We start from the raw sequence: 23684 nt of genomic DNA, 5'->3' as shown, positions 1-23684 counted from the left end.
GATTTAAATCTAAATCTGTTTATCCAAACGAAGCCTCAAAGTCTGTAGACTATGAGAATGTTGGGTTATCTCATAGCTTCTGAAAACATGTTATAATCGTGTGTTAGTTTTGCATAAAATCGTGTTAACATCATTTGAAATACAGAAGATTGTCACTACAGAAATCGTGGTTGAACATCTTCTTGAGAATTGAGCCGCGCCACGATCTGCCACGATATTTTCCCGTGGGTTCGCCGGAAATTACTCCGACTTGATAAGGCACAATTTCACGGCGGAAAGAGAGTTCCACCAACTTACGCGAGCCAATGCCACCTAAATCTACGTGCGCCCCGCATTATTACAGAAGGATTTTTTTACTGAAAATCTAATCGTTGATTTGCTTCTCTTTCGCTCTGTAAAATTTCGACTCGATTCTCTGAGAAGAAAAGTTGAGTGCTAGATTGCTGAGGTTTGGGATCATATGGCGACAAACCCGAATCCGAGTAGCAATGCTGGTCCATTCTTACTTCCGGAGATCGGGCCGGATGGCCTGGCCCGAGAATCTCCTGTCATCGCTTACACTGAGAAGGTCAGGTTTTTGGGCTTTTAGTTCTCATGCTGATAGGCGCCTCAAATCATGAACTACTGATTTCTGGTTATTTTGTTTTTGTGTTTCTGGTTGAATTTGGGTTTCAGATAATTGAGGAAGAGCAGCTTCAATTAAGGAAGTACGTTCGCTTCCTCTCCTCCTCTCATACTATTTCTGTTTATTTTTGGTTTTCATATGGTAGTTATCTTTAGTTGGGATTTCGTATAATTGCTTGGAATTGGATTTATTAGTTCTAACTTAATTGAACATCCAGTGGCCTCTTCGTTTGAGCTATACCCTGCTTATTAAAGTTTGTTGAGATGATTTTCAATCCTAAAGTTGGTGTCTATTGATTTGATCATTCCCATGAGAGCACCATTTTCTAATTCATGATAACAAGATCTTGAGGTCCAAACAAAGTTTAACTGGGGCAAATACTAAAGTTCAATGGGATCATAAAAGCACTAGAACAAAATCAGTGTACCTGTTTTCAATAGTATAATGTTATGGAAATGAGCCACTGAAAGAGGAATTAAGTAAGCTTTTGGTTCTTGGTTGAAACTGGGGTGTCCTTGTAAATAGCTTCTCCTTTCTTCTCCAGGGGATTGTTGAGACTTCACTTGGGTTTAACATCCCTTGATCACATGGATCAAATTTATGCGTAGAAATCGTGTGCTTCCTGGATTGGTCAATTAAGATTCAGTTATTGACATCTTATCTGGTGATCAAAGTATTGTCTCATATGTTCACTCAGGTACATTGATGAAAATTATTCCAAGATTCGTGATGTTGAACGGGAATTAGCAAATCTCGCAATGGAAATGAAGCTTACTTCCGGTCCAAAGAAAGCTGGTATTTGTTGTTGTTCTGCATTCAATATGAGTATCTTTGAACAAGTCGACCTTAGTATTCTATCCTTTTGTTCTTACCTCTATCAGCACTTGAACACATGCGTAAAAGAATAGAAATGTCAACAGAGAGAATACATGCTGCTAAGCTGAAAGAAGAACAAGCTAAAAAGGTATGCCACTTTTTTGTAAAAGAGACTTGCTTGCTTTTGTGTCCAACTTATCAATACATTTTTTTTAACTATGAGGCCCACGGCACAAAGTAACTTATGATGCCTTCCTTTATTTGCTTTTTGATCACTGTACTAGACATATGGCTCATTCTCATGACTATTCCCAGCTCTTTGTTTTTCCCATGGTTCATTTTCGTGATTTTCTGTTGGAGATTTCAATAGATCTTTTCTGACTTATGCTATCTGAAATATTAGCAAACTATTACTCTGAAATCCCTCTTTCACACCTTCCTCTGTCAGTAAACCAGATGAGGAGCAAGAAATAGTGAAGAAATCATGTACTTATGCTATTTGTATATGTATATGTTTATATTTTATTTATATCTTTTATATTTTCCTGACTTGGACTTTCTTCATAGTCGAATATCACCTGAATCTTCAAATACTCGTAGTCGTTTCCTGTCTAGTCTGAGTTTTTTGAGATATTGACATGTAAAACCTCTTAAATTGTACTATGCTTATCTTTGAGTCGCATAATGAGTTATTTGGCCTTCTTGGAAAATGTGTGGTGAGACTTCTTGAAGTGGATGAAAAACTTTGAACACACATTTCATTCGTGATATTTTGCAAAATGTGAGTCCTCATGGTTACAGGTTATAATTTCCATGTAGGACTAGGAATTTTCACTGGATAAATTAGGGAAATGTTTTCATTTTATGCTACTTAAATTTACATGATGGGCATTAAGCTTCTTGTTTAATACATTTAAGTGGTTTTCTCTTTTTTTTTTCTAGTGGCCTTCAATAAATCATTCCAATATCCTTTAGTATCTGATAAATCTTCTGCTAAATACTAGGCCTGGGAAGCTGCAGCAAAAGCAGTGCAGGATGAGGAAGCGATTAAACAGAAGCTTTGTGAGGATCTGAATAAGCTGGTGATATAAATTTTTCCAAAGTCATCCTGTTGCGCACTCCCCCAAACCCACAGACACACACATTAAACCATATTCTTTTGCAGGTCCAGGAAAGTAGCAATTTCCAGATGGCTAGACTGGAGGAATTGAAACGTCGGCTCGAGGCTCTGAACCCGAGCAGAGCATCTACCTCTGTTCCCTCTGTAAGAGAATACTCCCAAGAATTGTCGTTGTGTTTGCCTAAACTTTTTGTTCTCTCTCTTATCGTCAGTCAGATGCCTGCCAGTGAATGAACACGAATATAGCTCCCCGGCAGCATGATATCCTGTTGGGCATCACTATTTCTGCATGAGAATTTGCTAATGAAACTTCTACTGCAGCATCTTTTCCTGAAGATTTTTTCCCCCTGTAAAAGATGGATAAGAATTTCACTACCGCATTCTTTTAGATGATAAGGCGTCCATATCCTCCTTCAAAATCATGATAACTGATTAGAGGATCTCTCTTTCTATTGTTTGGTGAGGTTGACTAAATTGTGAAGTTGTTGATATACTTTTATAGAAAAGCATAAGATGAGGAAAAATGCATCACATGTAATGAAGTTCTGTTTCTTCACAGAAAGCTAGATATGAATATGTCCTGAAATGCGCTAATGGGGAAATAATTGAAAGCACGAGCGGGATGCAATATCCTATAGAAACTATGATTTTTTGTATCATTACCAAATAATAATGCGCAGAGCATGCTTTTTTTCTTTTTTTTTTGGTAAGTTCATGACGAACTTGCTTATTATGCTAACATTGTGATAAAAGAATACATTATGTATTATAATTTCTGTTGTTCTTTGGTATTGCCATCAGCCATGGGAATTTTTTTGTTTCATATTGTCCTTCCAACTAATAACCCCTTTATCGTTTTCATAGCTAGTAGATGAAATCCTATAGGAATAGCTAAAGATAGTCTCATCAATTCTGATTTTTTTTTTAAATAAGACTTTGTAAGTAAAAGCTTGAATTGATCTTTTATGATGAGTTTTGTGGAAAATAATTCCTGGACATTAAATTGTCGAACATTCTTGTGAACCACTGCTTGCCTTGAGAAATTTCATGACTTTTGCCCAATTACCATGTATAGGATGGGAATCAAAGACTGGCGCCAGTGAGTATAACTCAAGATTCTTCTGCAGTTCCAACTGCAATGGCACCAGCAAGTGGAGCAGTGGGAACAATATCAACTGAAAGTAATGCAGGGAACTCACCAGTAAATGCCCAGCACCAACAACCTTCTATCGTTGGAGAGGGAAGAGGGAAAAGGAAAAGTTCAATTCAAGGAAGATTAAAGGGAGTAGGAGCAGTACCTAAGGGTAGAGGTCCTGCAGAACCTGGTTGGACTGGGGCTGGTTTTGATGTGGACGGCAGAGGTTGAGAGCAGCATCTTATGAAATTGTGGCTCGAGAAATTTGCTGCTATTCAACCAGGTGGCTTGCTTATCCATTTTTTTCATGATGATATTGGAAGGATTTCCATCACTTGTCATCATAACTTAACATGTTTCCAAAGTTCGTTGTATCTCAGCATTGAAATTTCTCTAAATTCTATATATGAGGATCGACTTTATCAAACATCATAAATTTGTCTTTATCTTGACAAACTTAACATATATGAACTCGATTTCTAAGGTTGAGTATTAACTTTCAATTTTAACCTTGTCCTTTGCTTTGGGCATTTTCAATTTATCCAATATTAGCATGTTCGAAGATTCATGGCATCATCTATCACCCCCTTATAGAATCTGTGCGCTCGAAAAGAGACCTCATTGCTGTGAATTTTAAGTTCTCTTCTGGAAATTGCAACAGTGACACATTCAGATATCGTATATTTGCTGCAAAAGATCCAAAAACAGGTAAGTGCCGCCATGTATTTTGAAATGTATCTCATATTTAAATTGTTATCAGCAATAATAGCCATCAGAATGAGCTGGAGATGTATAAATTTTCTGGGCGATAATACAGGGCTGATTTGGTACCATAAGATGGAGTTTTATTATGAGTGACGCAGTCCTGCAGGGGTTAGATGGATGTTTAAAAGTATCATCTACTTGCCTGTTTACAAATTGAATAACTTGTGTCAGTCACATGGTTTTTATTGTACCTGAGAGTTCTACGTATTGATTATGAATAGGTAGATTTGCAGTACTTTCACATAAATGGTGATTTCGCGATGGCGATTTTACATTCTTGCTTGGTTTCTCATATTTCTGAAGCTTTCCTCATTCAATTCCTACCTGCCAAACCTTTTCGAGTTTGGTTGGTTGGGATGTATACGGAAAATGAAGTATTAGAGAATGTATAAGAAAAGAGTTTTGTTTGGTTGAAAATTAAATGAGAGGGGTACAACATGATTAGATGTGGCAAAATTTTAAATAAAATATATTTACGCTTGATGGATCTAATATAGATTTATTGTAGGCCGTACAACGATATTTTAATTAGAAAAGATCTATTTAATTTGCAATAAATCAACGATTAATCAATTTGGGGTGAGTATGAAACTTTTTTACTGATGTTAGTAAATTTCGTGAGTTTTGCTAATAAATAGATCTATTTGTTGGATTGAAACAAATGTTAGGAATACTAGATGCAATTTTTCTAAACTACATAAGGTTTACTTGTAATTACATCAAATCTATATATGAGATCCCTTTTTATTTATTAATCACAATATTATATATGCCTAAACATAATAAAAAGAAAAGGAGTATTTGGTAAAGTCAAAATAATTAATTTTTCTTGTACTAAAAAAAGGACAAATATTTAAATTTTTTTGGATCATTCTAAATATTTTGAAGGCAAAACATTCCCATCTTTGAACACAACACAACCTTGAACTCATCACATTGATGTACTCAAATGGGGTTTCTGAAACATAGAATAATGTCTACATTTGATGATAAATTTATTTTATTTATATATACGTTAGGCCTTGTTTGGATCAGGATTCTTGAATATCTTTGTCAAGGCATGGGGTCATGCATGTACTGTACATCGACCATCGGAATTAAGCTTCCATTGATGCCATGTGAAATGGTCCGCATTGAATCAACCAAACAAGAAAAGATAAACACATAAATTCAGAAAAAACCGAAAAAAAAAAAGAAGAAAGAAAGTGTATATTGAGATGAATGATGATTATGAACAGGGAATATAACATTCGTCGGTCACTCATATGACATTGTGGCCGTCAATCAGACACTGACAATCCACACTTGTTTGCAAACCTTTAATAATAGTCATTCTTTTGGACTGTTCTCTCTCTCTCTCTCTGTTTCTCTCTCACTTCATTCAAAAAACATCATCAATCATCAAAATTATTACCTGATCGATCGAACTTAATGTGACATGATCCTTCAGTTATGAATTTAATTTGATTCCACCAAAATTTTAGATGAGAAATTAAATAAAATACTCACTATGTTCTTATAACAAATACTGATCAAACTTTTATTTATTTCAAAACGTTCATGGGTCAATTATTGTTGATGTCTCAATTAATAAAATGGTTAATAACATTTTACTATTCAAATTATAACTGTTTTTATATTTTGATACCTAAACTTTATCTTGTGTTCATTTTATCATATCAACTTATAAAACTTTGCGCCTTGTCATTTAATCAAGTTTTTTGTAGGGAAAAAACATCACATGCAATGCACAATGTATTATTTAAAGAAAGGTGGTGTAATGTGATATTTTTAACATATGCACAACATGTGGTGTTTTTTCAGCAAAAAAATCAAGAGTACACGGTAAAGTGCAAATTTCACAAAGTTGAGATGGTAAATTGACACAAAAAAACATTAAGATGCAAAGTGTAAATGAGTATAATTCAGATGACAAAACGTAATTTACCCTTAATAAAAACTACATCAACACCACATCAGACATAGTCTAATGAAATTATTGGCGCTATTAAGTAAAATGGACCTTTTGTAGTACGTTTTAAATTTTAAGAGCAATATTTGTAATACATAATATATTTGGAGAGTGATTAATGTATTTAACTCTTTAAAATATTAAATATTGATATACTGTAAATTAATTTAGAGTCGAAGGAGTACGTATACTAAAAGACATGAGAACCCATTACCTTCTTGATGATTTTTTGTGATATGTTTATTAAATGTATATGTTATAATTTGTCATCATGTCATGATCCCTTGTTCTTCTCTTCTGCACTGACAACTATACATGCTCAACACTGTGTGCGTGTGTGCATATATATATATATATATATATATATATATATAATATTATATAGTTTTGGGCAGTTGCAGGTTAACGTTTGAAAACCAACATATATATAATAATGGTGGAATCACTGCATCTGTGCTGGGCTTACCTGCATGTTTTTCAAATATGGGATGTGCATGGTTTCCCTCCTTTATAAACTCTAATGCAAATTCAAATCACAATTGTCCAGTGACTTGATGAGATTATCTTGGTGCTTGATTATGGTAAAATTATGTAAGATTTTCATAATAACTTAATCCGATATATACATACATTAATTTATCTTTGTATAAGTTGAATAGTTCCCTGTTCCCTAATAGGAGCCTTATTTTTACTCAAAACTAGAGTTTTCGTCCAAAGTAAATAATTTACACTTGGTATCATTTTACATTGGATGGAGATGAGGGGTTCGAACGACTTATTTATAAGTTTTGAAAATTCTAATTCGGGATTGAATTTGATTAAACCTATACTATCACATTGTAAGTTTGATTTAGTTGGTAGGATTACGCATGTCATGTGAGTGATTCAGTTTAGACACCTCAATTGGAATTAAAAAAAAAAAGAAAAGAAAATCTTAGCTCTAAGGACCTCATGATCTCTCTAGCAAAAGCACTTTTAAGACAATTTTTGCAGTTTGGTTAGAATAAACAACTACATACACTATCATTATACACTGAATAAAGACGATAGATTTAAGTGATATATAAATTTAGGATTCCCTTCTTCCAAGAAAAAAATTATGAACTTTTAACCAAAATGGGATAATACTCATAGTAAGATTTGTTGGAAAATAAAAGACTGTGCCGTGGAAAACTATTGCCTTGAAAGCGAAATTTCAGTACTACCGTGGTTCAGATAATATAAACCGATCGCTTCCCAAGGTTAACACAGCTATAACTCTCTTACACGTGCACTCGTGGAAGAAAGCTTAGAACAAAACAAAACTGAGAAGAGAAGGAGAGAAAACATAAAAGGTGCTCTCGAATTTTGGTATGTCGGCTTGAGCTTATTTATAGATGCATAGGTTGGTGGCTGAAAAAACAAAAACTCTATACCAGCCACACCTTTATCAATGAATATATCAAAATTAGGAGCAAAAATCGACTATTTAGGAGGGTGACTTAGGAATCCAAAATGATAGAAATTAGTCATTTCCAACAAGAATAAAATCATTATTAGCTTTCAATGAGCCCAAAATTAAGCATGCTTAGGGGCTTTAGGAGGTTTCAACTAAAACTTTTAACTTAAAAGCATTAATTCACCTATAGAAAGTAATACTCTTGATTTATTTTTAAAATTTTGCATGTTTTTTCCCCCACTTTCAATTGTAAGTTAAAGGGCCTCTTCACATGAAAGTAATTACATTATTGGGAAAAAAAAAAAAAAAAGACAAAAAGTGAAAAAGGTACAATTTTATAAAGTAGAGCTTATTGGAATAATGAAATTAGGTTTTGTATCCTTTGTAGCTACTAGAGAGGGTTTATGTTTGTTGAGATTGGACTATCACCTTTTATTGGTTGATAGCTCATCTTTCCATAATTTAGGAATCATATCCTCATGATTCTCCTTTTTGTGCCCTCTTTTATGAAAAGTGGATTGCTTACAATCCTCTTTTTGTTTAAGTCACATGAATAATTTGGCATTATATGAAATATTACATGAATCTAATTTTGGTATTTATTCCCTTATATTATTGTTGCTTCTTATGTATACAAGATGATATCTATTCTTTAGTTTTAGGAATAATTACATTTATATTTTTTGATTTATGGTCTATTTACACGTGTTTTGTGTAACTACAAAAATTCATTGACAGCCAAAAAACAAGAATAGTTCGTGCAATGATATTGATTTTTTGGGGGTGTATGTGTAATTTTTTAAAAGATAGGGGTTGATTTGTATAAATAAATTATAATTTAAGGAGTGTAAATATTATTATTCCTTAACTTTAATAAATGTTGGTTATTGGTAATAGGTCGTATTGAATATCAGATAAAATTTTCTCAACGAATTTAGCTCATCTTAATTTCAGAATATTGTTATTTAAAATATCCTTGTAAAACTAATTATGGATACTATTTTATAAGGTTTTTTTAGAATTGTTTAAGATGGTTTTAAAATTTATGAGATATTTGATTTATTTCATAAGAATTATTGAAGCATATAAATGTTGGTGCTGATGTTTTAAGAATAAATTTAGTTTTTCATTACTTTCTAAAAATGTTTATAAAAATTATTTAATTTTTGAAACTTAGCAACTTATTTTTTAAGAAAATTTGCTCAAGATTCTTGAAAATATAAGAAATTCTAATAGATTTTATCAAATATTTTTGTAACTTATAAACTCAAAATGCCTCTTTATAATGAGTTTATTATATATAAAAAGAAGAATATTTAAAAAAAAAAGATTAGTTAATTGGTCAAGGGAAAAAAATCTAAAAATCAATTATACCAAAAAGGAAAAGGAGCCCCTACAAACACACAAATTAAAGTTAAAAAAAGGGGGGAATGGAGGGAAAAGGATAAAAATTGCCAGTGTGCCCCCTCCAAATCTAAGAATTTTCAATTTCACCCCTCTTCTTCACTTTAGACAAAGCCTAGTAGACTAGTAAAGACCACCTCTTCTCCACGTGGATGATTCCCACAACCAATGGGCATCTCATCACGTGAAAGCCCTCCACGTGAAATCTGTCGGCTTCCTTCTCTGTTCCTCCGCTGTACGGACACCGACCATCGCCACCGTTTCACGCACTAAAGACTCCATGATTTCACCTTCAATCTCACACACTAAGCTCTCTCCTTCCTCCTCAAGAAACCAATTTAATCCCGACTTGCCCAGATCTTTTTCTATCAAAGAATCAATGTCTTCCAGAACCTGACAGTTCGCCGCCGGAAAACTCTCGATTTTCTTGCACAATTCATCAGCCAAGGATAAATGATCTGTAATGGGAGAAACCCACGGCTTGAAATCCAGGTGGGGTCGTAAAATTTCGGCCAAGAGTTCATCAACAAGCTGGAAAATTAGCTTCCTGTTGCACCGGCGGCTTAAGACAGCCAAAGTGGCGGCGGAGGGGTGGAAGAGCTCAAGGTAGTAGAAGATTGAAGGGTCGAGGGGGTGTGAAGGGGTATGCCATTTCCCTAAGGTTAAAGGGGTGACTTTGTCGATGATGCCTGTGCGTTTCAAGATTCTCTGGATGTAAGGTTTGTACTCTGCCGCCACCGCCCAAGCGGCGGCGGAAGAAGTGGTGGCGCAACCGTTAGTTTTGTCTGGTAGGACGTTTTCTGGGACGGTGGATATTTTATGAGGTTGCAGGTGCAGCTGCTTGTACGAATGGCTCGGATTACTAGATAACTGTGTGCTCCTTTTCGATGAAAGAGCATCTGATACCTGTGACTTCATTTTCCACCCACGCCAAAAAAACACAAAAATAAAAATAAAAATAAAGTATATAAACTGAAAATAAAAATTAATGCCATTAGCCTCAGGGACATGATAGCGAGATATATTTTTGGATCATCTATATTTATTCATATTTACTATCTACTCATCTATTCTATCAAATGATTTCTGATGCTAAATAAATATATCTAAAATCTGAACAGTTATGAAGAATTTATATTTTTCTTTGATTTTGAGCCAAAAGAAATAAGCAAAAAATCCAGCGAAGAAGGGTGCAGGTAATACCTGTTTTTGAGGTAATTTTGTAGCAGGGGGAGAAGGGTCTTTCTTGACAGGCAGAAGGGCGGGGCTGCTTATACTGAGAAGTTCACTTGACAATGGAGCTTTCTTGGATTTCTTGTCTGTCAGGTTTGCTTTATTTGCTGCTGATGAACGGACAAACGGCTCCTCTTTCTTCTTCCTGATCATAGGATTATTACAAGCTTGATGCTGAGGAAACTTCTTTATAAAGGAAGAATTACTGTTCCCACTCCCAACTCTCTTGCAGCTCTCCTTCTGATGCTGGTTCTCTTGCACGATTTCTTGATTCTTTGGGTTCAGTGGGCTCAAAATCCCTTGAGAAATTCTTGGACTTTTGTTGCCTGAATTTGTGAGTGGTGGCAAATTCTGGGAGTTTGTGTTGGTGGGCTTGAAGAGAAGAAGATTTTCATCTCGCCTGATTTCCTGTTTATATCTGTTTATGTTGGTTATGTCAAGACCAACAACTCTTCTGCTCACACTTTCTTTAACCTGCTTCACAATCTGCTTAGCATAGTGCCCTGGACTCCTGTTCTCGTCCTGCCTGAATCTCAACCCCTGTCTGCCCACCATTTTCGCTGACAGGGAAAACTCTTCGTTCGTGTTCTGATCTTTGTTTATCTGGAGTGACAGCCTGTGAAACTCAACATCTGACCTTCTGGCTGATGATATTCTTGGAGTTTCAGGCAACGACCGGGCTCCCACGCTGATATCGTCGTCGAAGAATCTGGTATGAAGAATATTTCTTTGGTTGAACTGGGATTTCTTTCGGGGCCTGGAATCTGAGGACGAAAATGAAGGAGAGGTACATTCCGGGAGTAAATCCAGGCCCATGAGCCTGGCGACCAGATTCGGGGTCTTGATCCCTGGAGAACTTTCAGACGGGAAATCCTCTGTTCTTGATCCTGAATCAGATGTCGAGACTCTTGTTTTGATTTGAATGCCCACCTGGAATTATGATTTATGCATTGGAAGAAAAGAAATAACTCCTATTATAATAATTGATACGCTTTTACCAAGAAACTGAAAATAAAGAAAAATAACATACTGGGAAATTTAAATTTTCTTCTTCTTTCGGGGCTGATGATGGCACTGAAGCAGCTTTCATGGCGGCCGGCCCTTCTGTCTCCAAGCTGTTTCTTGGTGCCTCTACTCCTGCGTAATAGAAAAATTAAAAATATGTATTCAGGATTACATTCCGACAGCTGAAAATATTCATCTGATCAGTTAGTGTGTGTTGTGCGTGAAAATGGAGACACCTTTAGTTACAGTGGCTTCTTCTTGAAGGAAGGGGTCGTGATTGTTCAGAGGAATCTGAAACTGGTGCAGATCAAAGAGCTGAAGAACAGCACACATGCAGCCGGCGGCTGAAGTGCCTTCAGCCTCCTCCATATCCGCAGACATTCTCCTCCTCCTCCTCCTCCTCCTGGCGGCGGCGGGTCTTCCACTTCCGCCGCCACCCCCCCAATACTGCAGCCAGTCTCTACCCATATCAACTTTCCTTCTAATCCCACACGCAAATAACGTTGGAAAAGAGCAGGTTGAAAATGACACAAATGTGGCTGAAACAAAAACTAGAAAGAGAAAGCAACTGGTAATGCCTAGGGAGCGAAAACTGCGGATCCGGGGTTCATTTTCAGAAAAACATTCAAGCTTCTTCTCACACACAAGCACACTCACTCTGTGTATTCACTATATATCTAAACCCCCTTTATATTATATTGATCATATCAAATGAGGAAAAGATCGACGGATTTCAAGCTCTTCTTTTCACACACGAACACACTCAGTGCGTGTTCTTGCTAATCTAACAGTTCATTAGTGCGTACACTCACTCCCGAGACCAGCCAAGTGGTTCCCTCTTTGTTTCTTGGTGTTGGGAATAGAAAGGATGACGAAATGACCACGCTCGCTCTCTCTCTCTCTCTCTCTCTCTGGCTCTTGTTTATATAGTCAATCAAAAATTTTAAAATTGGAGGGTGGTTTGCTGGGGATCTGCAATATTATTGCAATATTGGCTCCTCATCTTAATTACTGTTTTTGTTTTTTGTTTTTTAAATCATGATGGTGTTTGAAAGTACTTAATTATTCTCTGTTCACCTCCTTTTTATTTACTCCACCATATATTGAGAGATTCCCCAATTTGAATCTTTTTACATTGGGGTTTGGAAACATTGATATAATGCCGTTATGGATTAAAATAACAATTTCATCATTTTAAATAATTTATTATTTTAGCACATCATCAGCATACAAAAGTGATAAACATGTTTAAAATTTTTAATTTTGCAAAAACATTTAGAGGTAAGAATGGGATGACTAGATTAACATATAATTCTATTGGGACGTGATAAAAAGATTTTTTTTTTATTCTAAAATATTCAGTTTGAGCCATTGTTAAGCAACATGTCATTACAACCCCATCGAGATACAAAACGGACCAAAATTCCTGATTATACGAGTCATGAATTTTTCACTATAAGTGAATTCATGTTTATTGTTTAAATATGCACTTTTTTATCGTAAAATATCATATTTAGGCCAGACTTACTACTCAAATAGTGAACTTGTCGGCCCCATTGAGAATATAAAGTGGACCAAGATCACTCTTCGTAATCAGATTATGAGTTTACAACCACAAATGAGTTCATTTATACACATTTTTAATACATGACTTTACTCACGAAAAGATAAAGGAATATCTACATTTATACCTCATAATCTATGGTATATTTACACAAATCACCTATGTTCTGTGGATAATTACTTAAATCACTCATACTTTTTAAAAACTTCTACATACATCCCAAAAATTTACCATCATTACACAGACAACCCTATTGCTTTTTTACTTAAGGGTGATTTTTATAATTATAAAAAAGATAAAAAATAATTTATAATAAACAGACCTTAGATCAAGATGTGTAAATATAATTACCCCAAAGATAAATCTTGTTCTACTAGTAATCCTCAGTGGTAACTTTCCGAGACTTTGAACGTGCATCATAAATATATAAGTAGTTAGGTTATTAATTGTTAATAACACTATTTTCGTTTTATGTTAAAAGACTTATGATATTATTTTGATAAGAAATACATTTGATAAAATTTTAAAATTATAAAAGCGAAACAACGTATTAATTCCTCACTGGCTTCCACTTCATAATTTATTTTAAATGGAATTTATTTGAGTTACAAAAGCATTGATATCTCAAACACAAAATATAAGATAAAAGATTCCACAAATTTATATATATATATATATATGAAAAAACTCTAGAATATACTAGAAGAAATATGCAAAACATGTATATAGTGATGAGACAGGCATGTATATTGAAAGGCAATAAGATTTTCTATTACGATTTCTACTGCATCTTTTATTCAATGTAATATGTATATACCATGTTTATAAAAATTACGTCATCAATTTTATTTGGTGTAAGATTTTATACACATAATATGTATATATATGTAAAATAAAATAAAAAATATAATAAAAAATGCAATATAACATCCAATCAGCATGCAGTATGAAGCGTACTACAAATCAGCGTCCGAACATTAACTGAAGTTCACTATCTATGTTGTCGACTAAACCTGCTGTCCATGTAATGAAAAATTTAATATAAATTAATAAGTATGAAAAATATTAAATAGTAATTATCAGTATAACGTGTGATTATTACAATTTGGTAACTTTATCATGTACTAATAAAGACAATTAACTCGACATTTATAATTAATATTATGTAACCAGTAAATTATTGAAAGCAGCATTGCTATCAAATCAAGCAATTAAAATGACCATTTTTGCCTCAAATTAAGTCAGATCTAATTAATAATCCCATCCCCATGTACTCTAGAATAAGGGTTATGTTATTTGGGTCTTGTCGTTCACGACAGCACGAAATAAGCTCTTACAGACACGGTCAACAGTATCTAATACAAGAATTTATAATTAACTTTAATATAATTGAAACAGCTCAAGTAAAGTCACTATCATGGTATTTTTCTTTTTTTTTTCTTTTAATATTATTACAGCATCTCGTTGTTATAAAATATTGAGATTATTACAATGAACTCCCCTGTTACTATTGGAGTATACGCCCCCCTCCCCCTACTATAAAAATTACATAAACTTACCTTGATGGTTTATTATGGTTATAAATTGGCCCTTCCTTAGTCAAATTAACAGTCAATATTGATGCCAGCCCAAATATTTATGTAACCTCCCTATTTTTGCTATTGGGTAGAATTTTAATGTAAATAGTTCGAAAAACTAAAAAACATACAGCCAAACAATGCCCAAAACGAACAAAAACATTAAACATAAACAAAGCTTAATAGAGTTTGAATAATCCAAAGACCGAGACCTTCTAATCTTTAGATTTACTTTCCATCGGTACAAATCTGTTTGTAAGCCTCCAAAATCTGAAAACCAGTCACGATCAGCAGTGGAATTCTCACAGTGGTTGTTGCACAAGGAGGAATGATTTTTGTGGTATGGAAGAAAGGTTTGAAGGAGCAAGCAAGAGAAGGAAGATAGAGAGTCTATAAGAAAAAATTAAGGGTATTTTTGTCTTTTTATTTTTTTTTTTATTTTGCCTGATAATTTGTCTGTAATTTTAATTTTTTAAGTGAGGGCAAAAGTGTAAATTTCTTAAATTCTGTCAGTCAATCTTGACGGTTGTTAGTCAGAGGGGTGTGTTTGTAATTTTTAATAATAAGAGCGGAAAATTTGTCTATTCCCATAGTAACAGGAGAGATGAATGTAATTATCACTAAAATAGTTGACGTGTGCCATGAACACTTCTCATGTGGTAAGCCCGTCAATGCTGCAAAATGGATCAAAACTACTTCTTGTAATTAAATTGTATTGTAAATAAATTCGTATTTTAATATTATACAATTCAACTTAAATCTCTCCAGAAAAACTCTAATTCCAAACTACTATCTGACTAATTCACTTCTTTCTTTTTCCAACTCAACTCTCTATTATTTTTCCTCCCTTTAATACTTGATGACTTGATCGTCAAACTGACTTTCACTAAAACCATTTCCAGCAACGTGCATTTAGATCGGTGAATTTGAAATTACGAATTTTAAATTTCTAATAGTAAATTCTTTAAATTTATTTAAATAATTATAAATTCAAAACATTTCAAATCCTTCGACTTTAACACTAAACTATATATATTTTATTGAACATCAATGAATTTCAAAGTCATCTAATATAAAATCAATCATTTAAAATTCTTTTTCCTAATATAATTTCATCAATTCAAACATAACATACATATTTAAATAAGATTAAGAGTGGGGGTGTGGGATGGAGCATATATGGAGCATGGAGCATGGAGATGATGATGGGATAGACGTAAAATTACATTTATATATTATAATTGTGGATTGATTAATCCCATAAGCAGAGGGGCAGGCACAGTAGTAGGTATGTCCCATCACTGCACTGCACACACCAAAGCTCTCTCCAACATTCAGTCTTGCCACCATCAGTCCTTTGTCCTAATAACAATCATCATCATCATATACACATAGTCCCCAGAGGCACTAACATTTAGAATTTCTCAGGGACCACTGTTCCCTATTCCAGTTGTTTTTTTTATTTCTTTCATTATTTTTTTAAAAAAAATTCAAATAATTTCCTCTAGCTAATAATTGTTGTCACATATATATGGGGGTGTGTAATATATTTGTTGAATTTTTGTATTGGAGAAGACATTGATTGGCAGTGTGTGTGTGTGTGTGTGTCCTTTGGGACTAGGACTCTGCCGATTTTAATTTCCGTATGTCGTTCAGCGCCCTTGATTTGGATTGTACAAAGCTGTGTGTGATGGAACCGTAGACAGAATAAAGGAGTTCTTCTCCCTTAGCTAGATTTAGAACGTACTTTGCCTTTTTCTTTTATTTATTTTATTGGTGATTTTTGAAATTTTCAATCAGATGGAAATTGATGAAAGTAATATTTGTTGAACACTATCATACATGGTTTTAAATAACCCTTTCTTCCAATAAAATTCCATCAAATTCAAATCTCGATCTTAATCTATTCGTACGGAACACTTTGAAATATATAAAAATTAAATATATACTTTTTATTTTATTTAATAAATATTGGTACAATTCATTACAGTATTCGCGCTACATTCAAATATCAAATAGTGCTGGTGGAGGTCTAATGTGAAGGACTTTTAAAGAACAAAAATACTCCCTATAGACCTCAAAATGCTCGTAATTCGATCCGACTCAGTAACCCGAACTATGACTATTGATCACCCAACACTTATAATACTGAAATCACGATACATGAACCCGTATAAATACGCACATTTAATCTTATAAATACTGCAAACTACTTTGGTGCCCATATACGTATATCGTTTATTAATAGAATATTTTATTTCTTTTCCCTAAATCTCACATACAACCAACCTAAATATTAAAAATTTTAGTTGGGAACCCCCGACAAGACCAACGAGCGTTTGTTTTCTCATGTCTTAAGCACTTATCCTAACAAACTTCGTCTCATCATCATGCAATAATAAAACAATAGCTCGATAGAAAGAGCATCAAAATTCATTATTTCCTTTTTATTTTAAATATTTTATAGTTTCCTGTTTTCGAACCAAACAAAGGTGAGTTGGGGAAAGGGTTGTTCTTACAAAAATATGATAACGACCCAACCGACTTTTGGGCTTGAATTATATGATAACGACCCATGAAAATACCCTACAATTATTAAAGCACGTACGTACCCTCTCATGCAAAATTGCTACGTCCAAATTCACATGTCAGTCCTATCACAACCCCTTTTCTACATAATAGGGTACACCGATCATTGTGGTGAGACCTTAATATACAATCATTGTGAAATTGGCAACGGAAATCATAGAGTAGTTCATTGAAGAGAGATTGAAATCAACAAAGGAGGGTATATCTCTGGTTTTATTCATTCATTTTCAAAACGTACAGAGGGTGGGGTATATATACATATTGCTGCTATAACTGCTTAAACTGTTATTTCCTCCCTCTATGTCTAATTCTTTAAAACAGCAACTTTAATAAGCGTTCTTTAACTCATAAGAAAAGTTGCTAATTCACTAACAGACTCATGCTCTTCTTGGTGTGCTTGTTCGCGTGTTTAGGAACACGCGATTTTGTCCTGCTGTTCTTCCCTCACTCTGTTCTTCTGAAATACAGTTGTTGCACTGCTGTTGTATCATTGTTTACACGCCCCCCTCAAGTGGGACTTGTCAAGATATTGATGAGTCCCAACTTGATTATGAGTGAAAGGAATTTAGGTCCAGGCAAAGCTTTTGTAAACAGATCAGCTGGTTGGTTCTTGGAGGGTATGTGCTTAGGTAGCAAAAATCCTTGCTTATACTTATCCCGAACTAAATGGCAATCGATCTCCAAATGTTTAGTCCTTTCGTGGAAAACTGGATTAGCCACGATGTATAAAGCCGCTTGGTTGTCACAAAAGAAGGGGATAGGAGTAGGAGACTCAAGTTGGAATTCCTTGAGTAAGTTATGTATCCAGATGAGTTCACATGTAGTGGAACCCATGCTGCGATATTCTGCTTCAGCACTCGATCGAGCTACTGTTGTTTGCTTTTTGGTTTTCCACGATATCAAACTATCCCCTAGGAATATACAGTAACCGGTTAAGGATCTCCTTGAGTCCTTACATGCAGCCCAATCTGCATCACAGAAAGAAACTAAGTCAAAATTGGAATCTGCAGCAAAAAACAAACCTGTGTGCATTGTTCCCTTCAAGTATCTGACTATGTTGAGTGCTGCATCCCAATGTCCTTTGCATGGCCGTTGCATAAACTGACTTAATTGCTGCGTGGCATAGCATATGTCAGGTCTTGAAAATCCTAGGTAGAGAAGCCTACCTAAGAGTCTCCTATATTGTTCAGGATTTGTCAATAGTTCATCCTCATAAGCTGTAAGCTTGAAACCTGCTGGAAAAGGAGTGGTGGTGGCCTTTGCTGATGCAAGTTTAGCATCATCTACAATATCCTTTATGTACTTAGCTTGAGTAATGGTGATACCTTGTTTAGACCTTGCAATTTCTAAGCCAAGGAAGAATCTGGCTTCACCAAGGTCTTTAATAGTAAAAAGACGATCTAAATATAGTTTAATTTCTGAAAGAGTATGTTCAGATGGTCCTGCAAGAAGTACATCATCCACATATACTAACAAGCAGTAAAAACCTGTAGATGTTAGCTTAGTAAACAAACAGTAATCATGCTTACACTGTATGAAACCATAACTTTCTAATTTGGAAGTGAATTCTTGGTTCCATTGTCTTGAGGCCTGTTTTAATCCATATAAAGATCTTTTTAATTTGCACACATAACCCTTTGGTATGTTGGATCCTTCAGGGGCTTCCATGTATATTTCTTCATCAATAGTACCATGTAGAAATGCATTGTTTATATCTAATTGATGTAGATGCCAATTAAATTTTGCAGCAAGTGCTATAAAAATTCTAACTGTGACAGCCTTTGCAACAGGAGAAAAACTATCAAAGTAGTCTATTCCTTCTAATTGGTTATATCCTTTAGCTACAAGCCTAGCTTTATATCTTTCAATAGTGCCATCTGGTTTTAGTTTCAGTTTGAATATCCATTTGCAACCTATAGTTCTTTTGTTTTTAGGTAATTCTGTTATTTCCCATGTTTGGTTCTTTTCTAAAGCCTTAAGCTCTACAAGCATAGCATCTTTCCATTCCTTTTGTTTAATAGCCTGATTAAAAGACTTTGGTTCTTGTGGTAGAGAAGCAGCAGATAATAAGCAAGAATGAATGGAAGTGGGATAGGAGATATTAGTCATATTCTGATGATCTGAAATATTAGAACAAATATAGTCCTGTAGTTTGGTTGGTCTAGTTGTAACTCTTGTGGATCTTCTTAGAATCTCATTACTATTTTCTACAGGATTATTTTCCTGCTCTGCTGTTAAAGACTCTGTACTATTATAATCCTCTTGTACAGTAATATTTTGTTCATTATCATCAGTGGTTTCTAGGTTTAGATCAGTTTCTAAGTGAGGTAAAGAACATGTAATGGGGTCACTTTGATGTCCTACATATGGAAAAACATTCTCATGAAACACAACATCTCTTGAAACAAGTATGGTTCTTCTTTCTAAGTCATACAATTTGTATCCCTTTTTATTAGCGGCATAACCTAAGAAGACACATTTAAAGGCCCTAGGATCAAATTTGGATTTATTAGGGAAAGTATTAGTAGCAAAACACAAGCATCCAAAAGTTTTAAAAAGAGTATAGTTCACAGATTTATTATGCAATACTTCATAGGGTGTTTTCCAATTTAATATAGGTGTAGGAATTCTATTTATTATGTATGTCGCTGTAAGAATGGCATCTGTCCAAAACATTTTTGGTACGTTGGATTGGAACATTAGGGACCTAGCTACTTGAAGCAAATGTTTATGTTTTCTTTCAACGATCCCATTTTGCTGAGGTGTATGAACACATGATGTTTGATGTATTATTCCCATTTTCTTAAAGAAACTTTGACATTGTTCTCCCATAAATTCAGTACCATTGTCACTTCTTACAGTTTTAATCTTCCTCTCAAATTGTGTAAGTATCATGTTATAAAAATCCATAAGTATGTTCACAGTATGTGATTTAAGTTTCATTAAGAATGTCCATGTAGTTCTACTGTGATCATCTACTATAGTTAACATATAGGAGCATCTAGATAAGGAATATTCATTATATGGGCCCCATATATCTATGTGCAAGAGATCAAAACAGTGTTGAGATATGCTACTGCTGGCATTAAAAGGTTGTCTTTCTTGCTTAGCCTTAGGACAGATTTCACATAAGAGTGGCTGATCATTGCAATCTTTCATTAATCCTGTATGTTTCAATACATTGAATGAAATATGTCCTAGTCTATTATGCCATATTTGTGATGAAACATCATGAACACTAAGGGCTGTTTCTTGACAGGTTTTGATAACAGCATCTATGTATCTCTTCTCAAAGGAGTGTTTCTTGAGAACATATAGTTTTCCTAACATGCTTGCTACTCCAAGAACTTCTTTAGTCTTGTGGTCCTGCATAACACAATAATTCTTTGAAAATATGAAACGAATAGAGGAAGAATTGCATATTTTACTAATGGACAATAAGTTGAACTTTAAATCTGGCACAAGGAGAACGTCTTCAAAATAGATTTTGTTAGGAAAGGTTACAGTCCCTGAGCCCTTTATAGAGTGTCTAGTACCATCTGCTAAATGTATACATGCATCAGACATTTTAAGTTTGGGTTTATCAAACAAATCAGAGTTGTTGCACATATGAGCTGTTGCTCCACTATCCAAAATCCACATATGAGAATCCAAATTATTCAAAACAGAATTTTCAGAGATTTTACCTGAGAATTCAATATCATTCAAGTTGGCAGAGCTTGATGTTTGTGCTTCTGAAGCTCCAAAATATTTCTGTAGTTCCGTCCTTATGAGTTCACTCATTGATTTCTCATCTACCACACTGTGCACATTCTCTTCAATTTGTGCAGCTGCTGTCAATTTATTGTTCATAGTTCCTGACTTCTTTCTTTGATCAACCAACGTCTTATACCAGTCCGGATAACCATATATTTCGAAACAAACTTCCTTTAAATGGCCTGATTTGCCACATTGTTTGCAGACTTGGTTTCTTTTATCTGCAAATGATTTCTTTTTCTGAAATTCTGGCCTTTTATACACCTGCATTGCCATGATTTGAGATGTATTTGGCGGCTCTTCTTTCTCTTTCTCAACTCTGAGAATCATGGCATAAGCTTTACTAACACCCGGTACTGGATCCATCATAAGAATCTGATTCCTCTCATGATTATACAATTCATTCAATCCCATAAGGAATTGAATGGTCTGATTATGGCTGTTGATGTCTGCTGATTCTTTGGCTGCCCCACAGGTACATTTTGGTGTGTAGGTTATGGAAGATAATTCATCCCACAGTTTCTTTAATCTTGAAAAGTAGGCAGAAACTGTTAGGGAGCCTTGCGACAATACACCAAGTTTTTTCTTCAATCGAAATTCCAACGGACCATTACTTTGTCCGAACCTGTTTTCAAGCTCAACCCACAACTCTCTTGATGAGTTAGTGTACATGAAACTCTCAACTATATCACGTGAGATAGAGTTTAGAATCCATGAAGTGACCGTAGAGTCCGTTCTATCCCACTGTTCCCATTCTTTGGTATTTTCTTCCGGTTTCTTTGTGTCTTCACTGATGAATTTCAATTTCATCCTGGATCTCAGTCCCAATTTTATTGATCTGCTCCAGGACAAGAAGTTGGTTCCATCTAGAGGTGCAGTGACTAAGGTCAGCCCTGGGTTGTCATTGAGCTGCAACTTGAGTATTTCTGCATCATCGGCCATTCTTGAACTTTTCTCTGTTTCTTGCAATTGGTAATATAGTGATCTTGGTTTTCTTGGTATGAATTGTTAAAAGGAATCAGAGACCATCAATGATGGCTCTGATACCATGTGAAATTGGCAACGGAAATCATAGAGTAGTTCATTGAAGAGAGATTGAAATCAACAAAGGAGGGTATATCTCTGGTTTTATTCATTCATTTTCAAAACGTACAGAGGGTGGGGTATATATACATATTGCTGCTATAACTGCTTAAACTGTTATTTCCTCCCTCTATGTCTAATTCTTTAAAACAGCAACTTTAATAAGCGTTCTTTAACTCATAAGAAAAGTTGCTAATTCACTAACAGACTCATGCTCTTCTTGGTGTGCTTGTTCGCGTGTTTAGGAACACGCGATTTTGTCCTGCTGTTCTTCCCTCACTCTGTTCTTCTGAAATACAGTTGTTGCACTGCTGTTGTATCATTGTTTACAATCATTTATTTCAAATTCATTTAATTCAATTTTGAAGTTATGTGCATTTTCATATATATATATATATTGTTTTTGACTATGTTAATATATTAATATTAAATATTTTTTTAACAATTTAAATTTTAAAATGAAGTGGTCGTTTAACAAATATTTTTGAAGAAGATTTTGAGTTCATTCATGACTACATACATGCATGATTTGTAACACAAGTGAAATGCAGGTTGTTTCTTGATCAAGTTTCAATTAGGGTTCGAGCTGTTGAGTCTGATGACTTTGAGTTGTTGGGTCGGACAGGTGCAAGTGAACTACCCCGATGAAAAGGTATGATCGTTGATTCTATTCCAACATTGAAGGCTAAATCTGTATATTAAAGTTGTATTTTTAACATTAGTTTTCATTTGATAGACGGTTTTGGTTTCACTACAAAAAACTGTATTATTTCCCTATATTTAAAATCAGAACGATTTAAAAATTACGATAAATAAATATTATATATCACGATCAAATAAAAGTAATATAAAAATTTAAATTTTAACCACGATTGATCAATATTTGTTATGATCTTAATTATGGTCACATTAATTTATTATGGCCAGAAAAAATGACTAATAAATGTTACGCAGATATCATTAATTAAAGTTTATACAATTTTTCACTATAGTAATTAATTATGACAAAATGTCATATTTCTTTCGTTTTACGCAAATGATATAAAGTTGCCATCATTCAAATTTGTACCTAAGTAATTAATTTGATAACCTAACCAGAAAAGACAAGCCCGAAAACAAGTTAACGTGCAATTTCAACTGGAAACAGAGAATTTTGGCCCAGCCCAGTACGGTAAAGTGGAGGCCCATCACTCACTTTCTACGTTTGAGAAATTTTTTCGATATGAATACCTAATTCACGACATGAAATTCTGTAAATTTTTTCAAATAAATTGATTACAATTCAATTATAATAATTAATAAACTAATTTTTAGTATTAAATTTTTATGTATTTATCAACAAATATTATTCTAATAAAAAAGTAATAACTAACATAAATGAATGAAATTCAAATTCATGACCTTATAGTCATGGAAGTCGTCACCACGACATGAAATATATGTAATTTTGTTTCCCCAATTGACTTTAATACTTTATAGAAATCTCATTCAAATTCAATTTAAACCGAATCAAATTTTCATCTACACTTGTTATGCAATATTTTCAACACATTGATACATAATTGGAATAACCAAATTAAATAAATACATAAAGAACCAAGA

The 23684-nt window shown here is 34.2% G+C and overlaps 2 protein-coding genes across 3 annotated transcripts; one reads left to right on the top strand and one right to left on the bottom strand.

Moving 5' to 3' along the window:
- The first annotated feature begins 41 nt into the window (after window positions 1–41).
- Window positions 42–4205, top strand: LOC105179247 (junctophilin-like protein). Its single transcript, XM_011102851.3, has 7 exons — window positions 42–568; window positions 676–707; window positions 1323–1420; window positions 1507–1589; window positions 2446–2523; window positions 2607–2705; window positions 3637–4205. The coding sequence occupies exons 1-7, from the start codon at window positions 461–463 to the stop codon at window positions 3925–3927; spliced, it is 789 nt and encodes a 262-aa protein (XP_011101153.1). The 5' UTR covers window positions 42–460; the 3' UTR covers window positions 3928–4205.
- Window positions 4206–9209: 5004 nt separating this feature from the next.
- On the bottom strand, window positions 9210–12427 carry LOC105179248 (uncharacterized). Of its 2 annotated transcripts, none has more exons than XM_011102852.3 (4): window positions 11750–12427; window positions 11539–11645; window positions 10479–11438; window positions 9210–10187 (listed from the first exon to the last, which is right to left on the bottom strand). In XM_011102852.3, the coding sequence occupies exons 1-4, from the start codon at window positions 11979–11981 to the stop codon at window positions 9456–9458; spliced, it is 2031 nt and encodes a 676-aa protein (XP_011101154.2). In that variant the 5' UTR covers window positions 11982–12427; the 3' UTR covers window positions 9210–9455. The 2 variants fall into 2 exon arrangements, with proteins under 2 accessions (XP_011101154.2, XP_011101155.2); XM_011102853.3 differs by having other exon boundaries at window positions 9210–10181.
- Window positions 12428–23684: the final 11257 nt, after the last annotated feature.

The sequence above is a fragment of the Sesamum indicum genome, linkage group LG7, assembly GCF_026168435.1.
Source record: "Sesamum indicum cultivar Baizhima isolate 11 linkage group LG7, ASM2616843v1, whole genome shotgun sequence".
Classification (NCBI taxonomy): domain Eukaryota; kingdom Viridiplantae; phylum Streptophyta; class Magnoliopsida; order Lamiales; family Pedaliaceae; genus Sesamum; species Sesamum indicum.
Note: the sequence above shows the minus strand (reverse complement) of the source record. Positions and strands in the feature narration are given on the sequence as shown.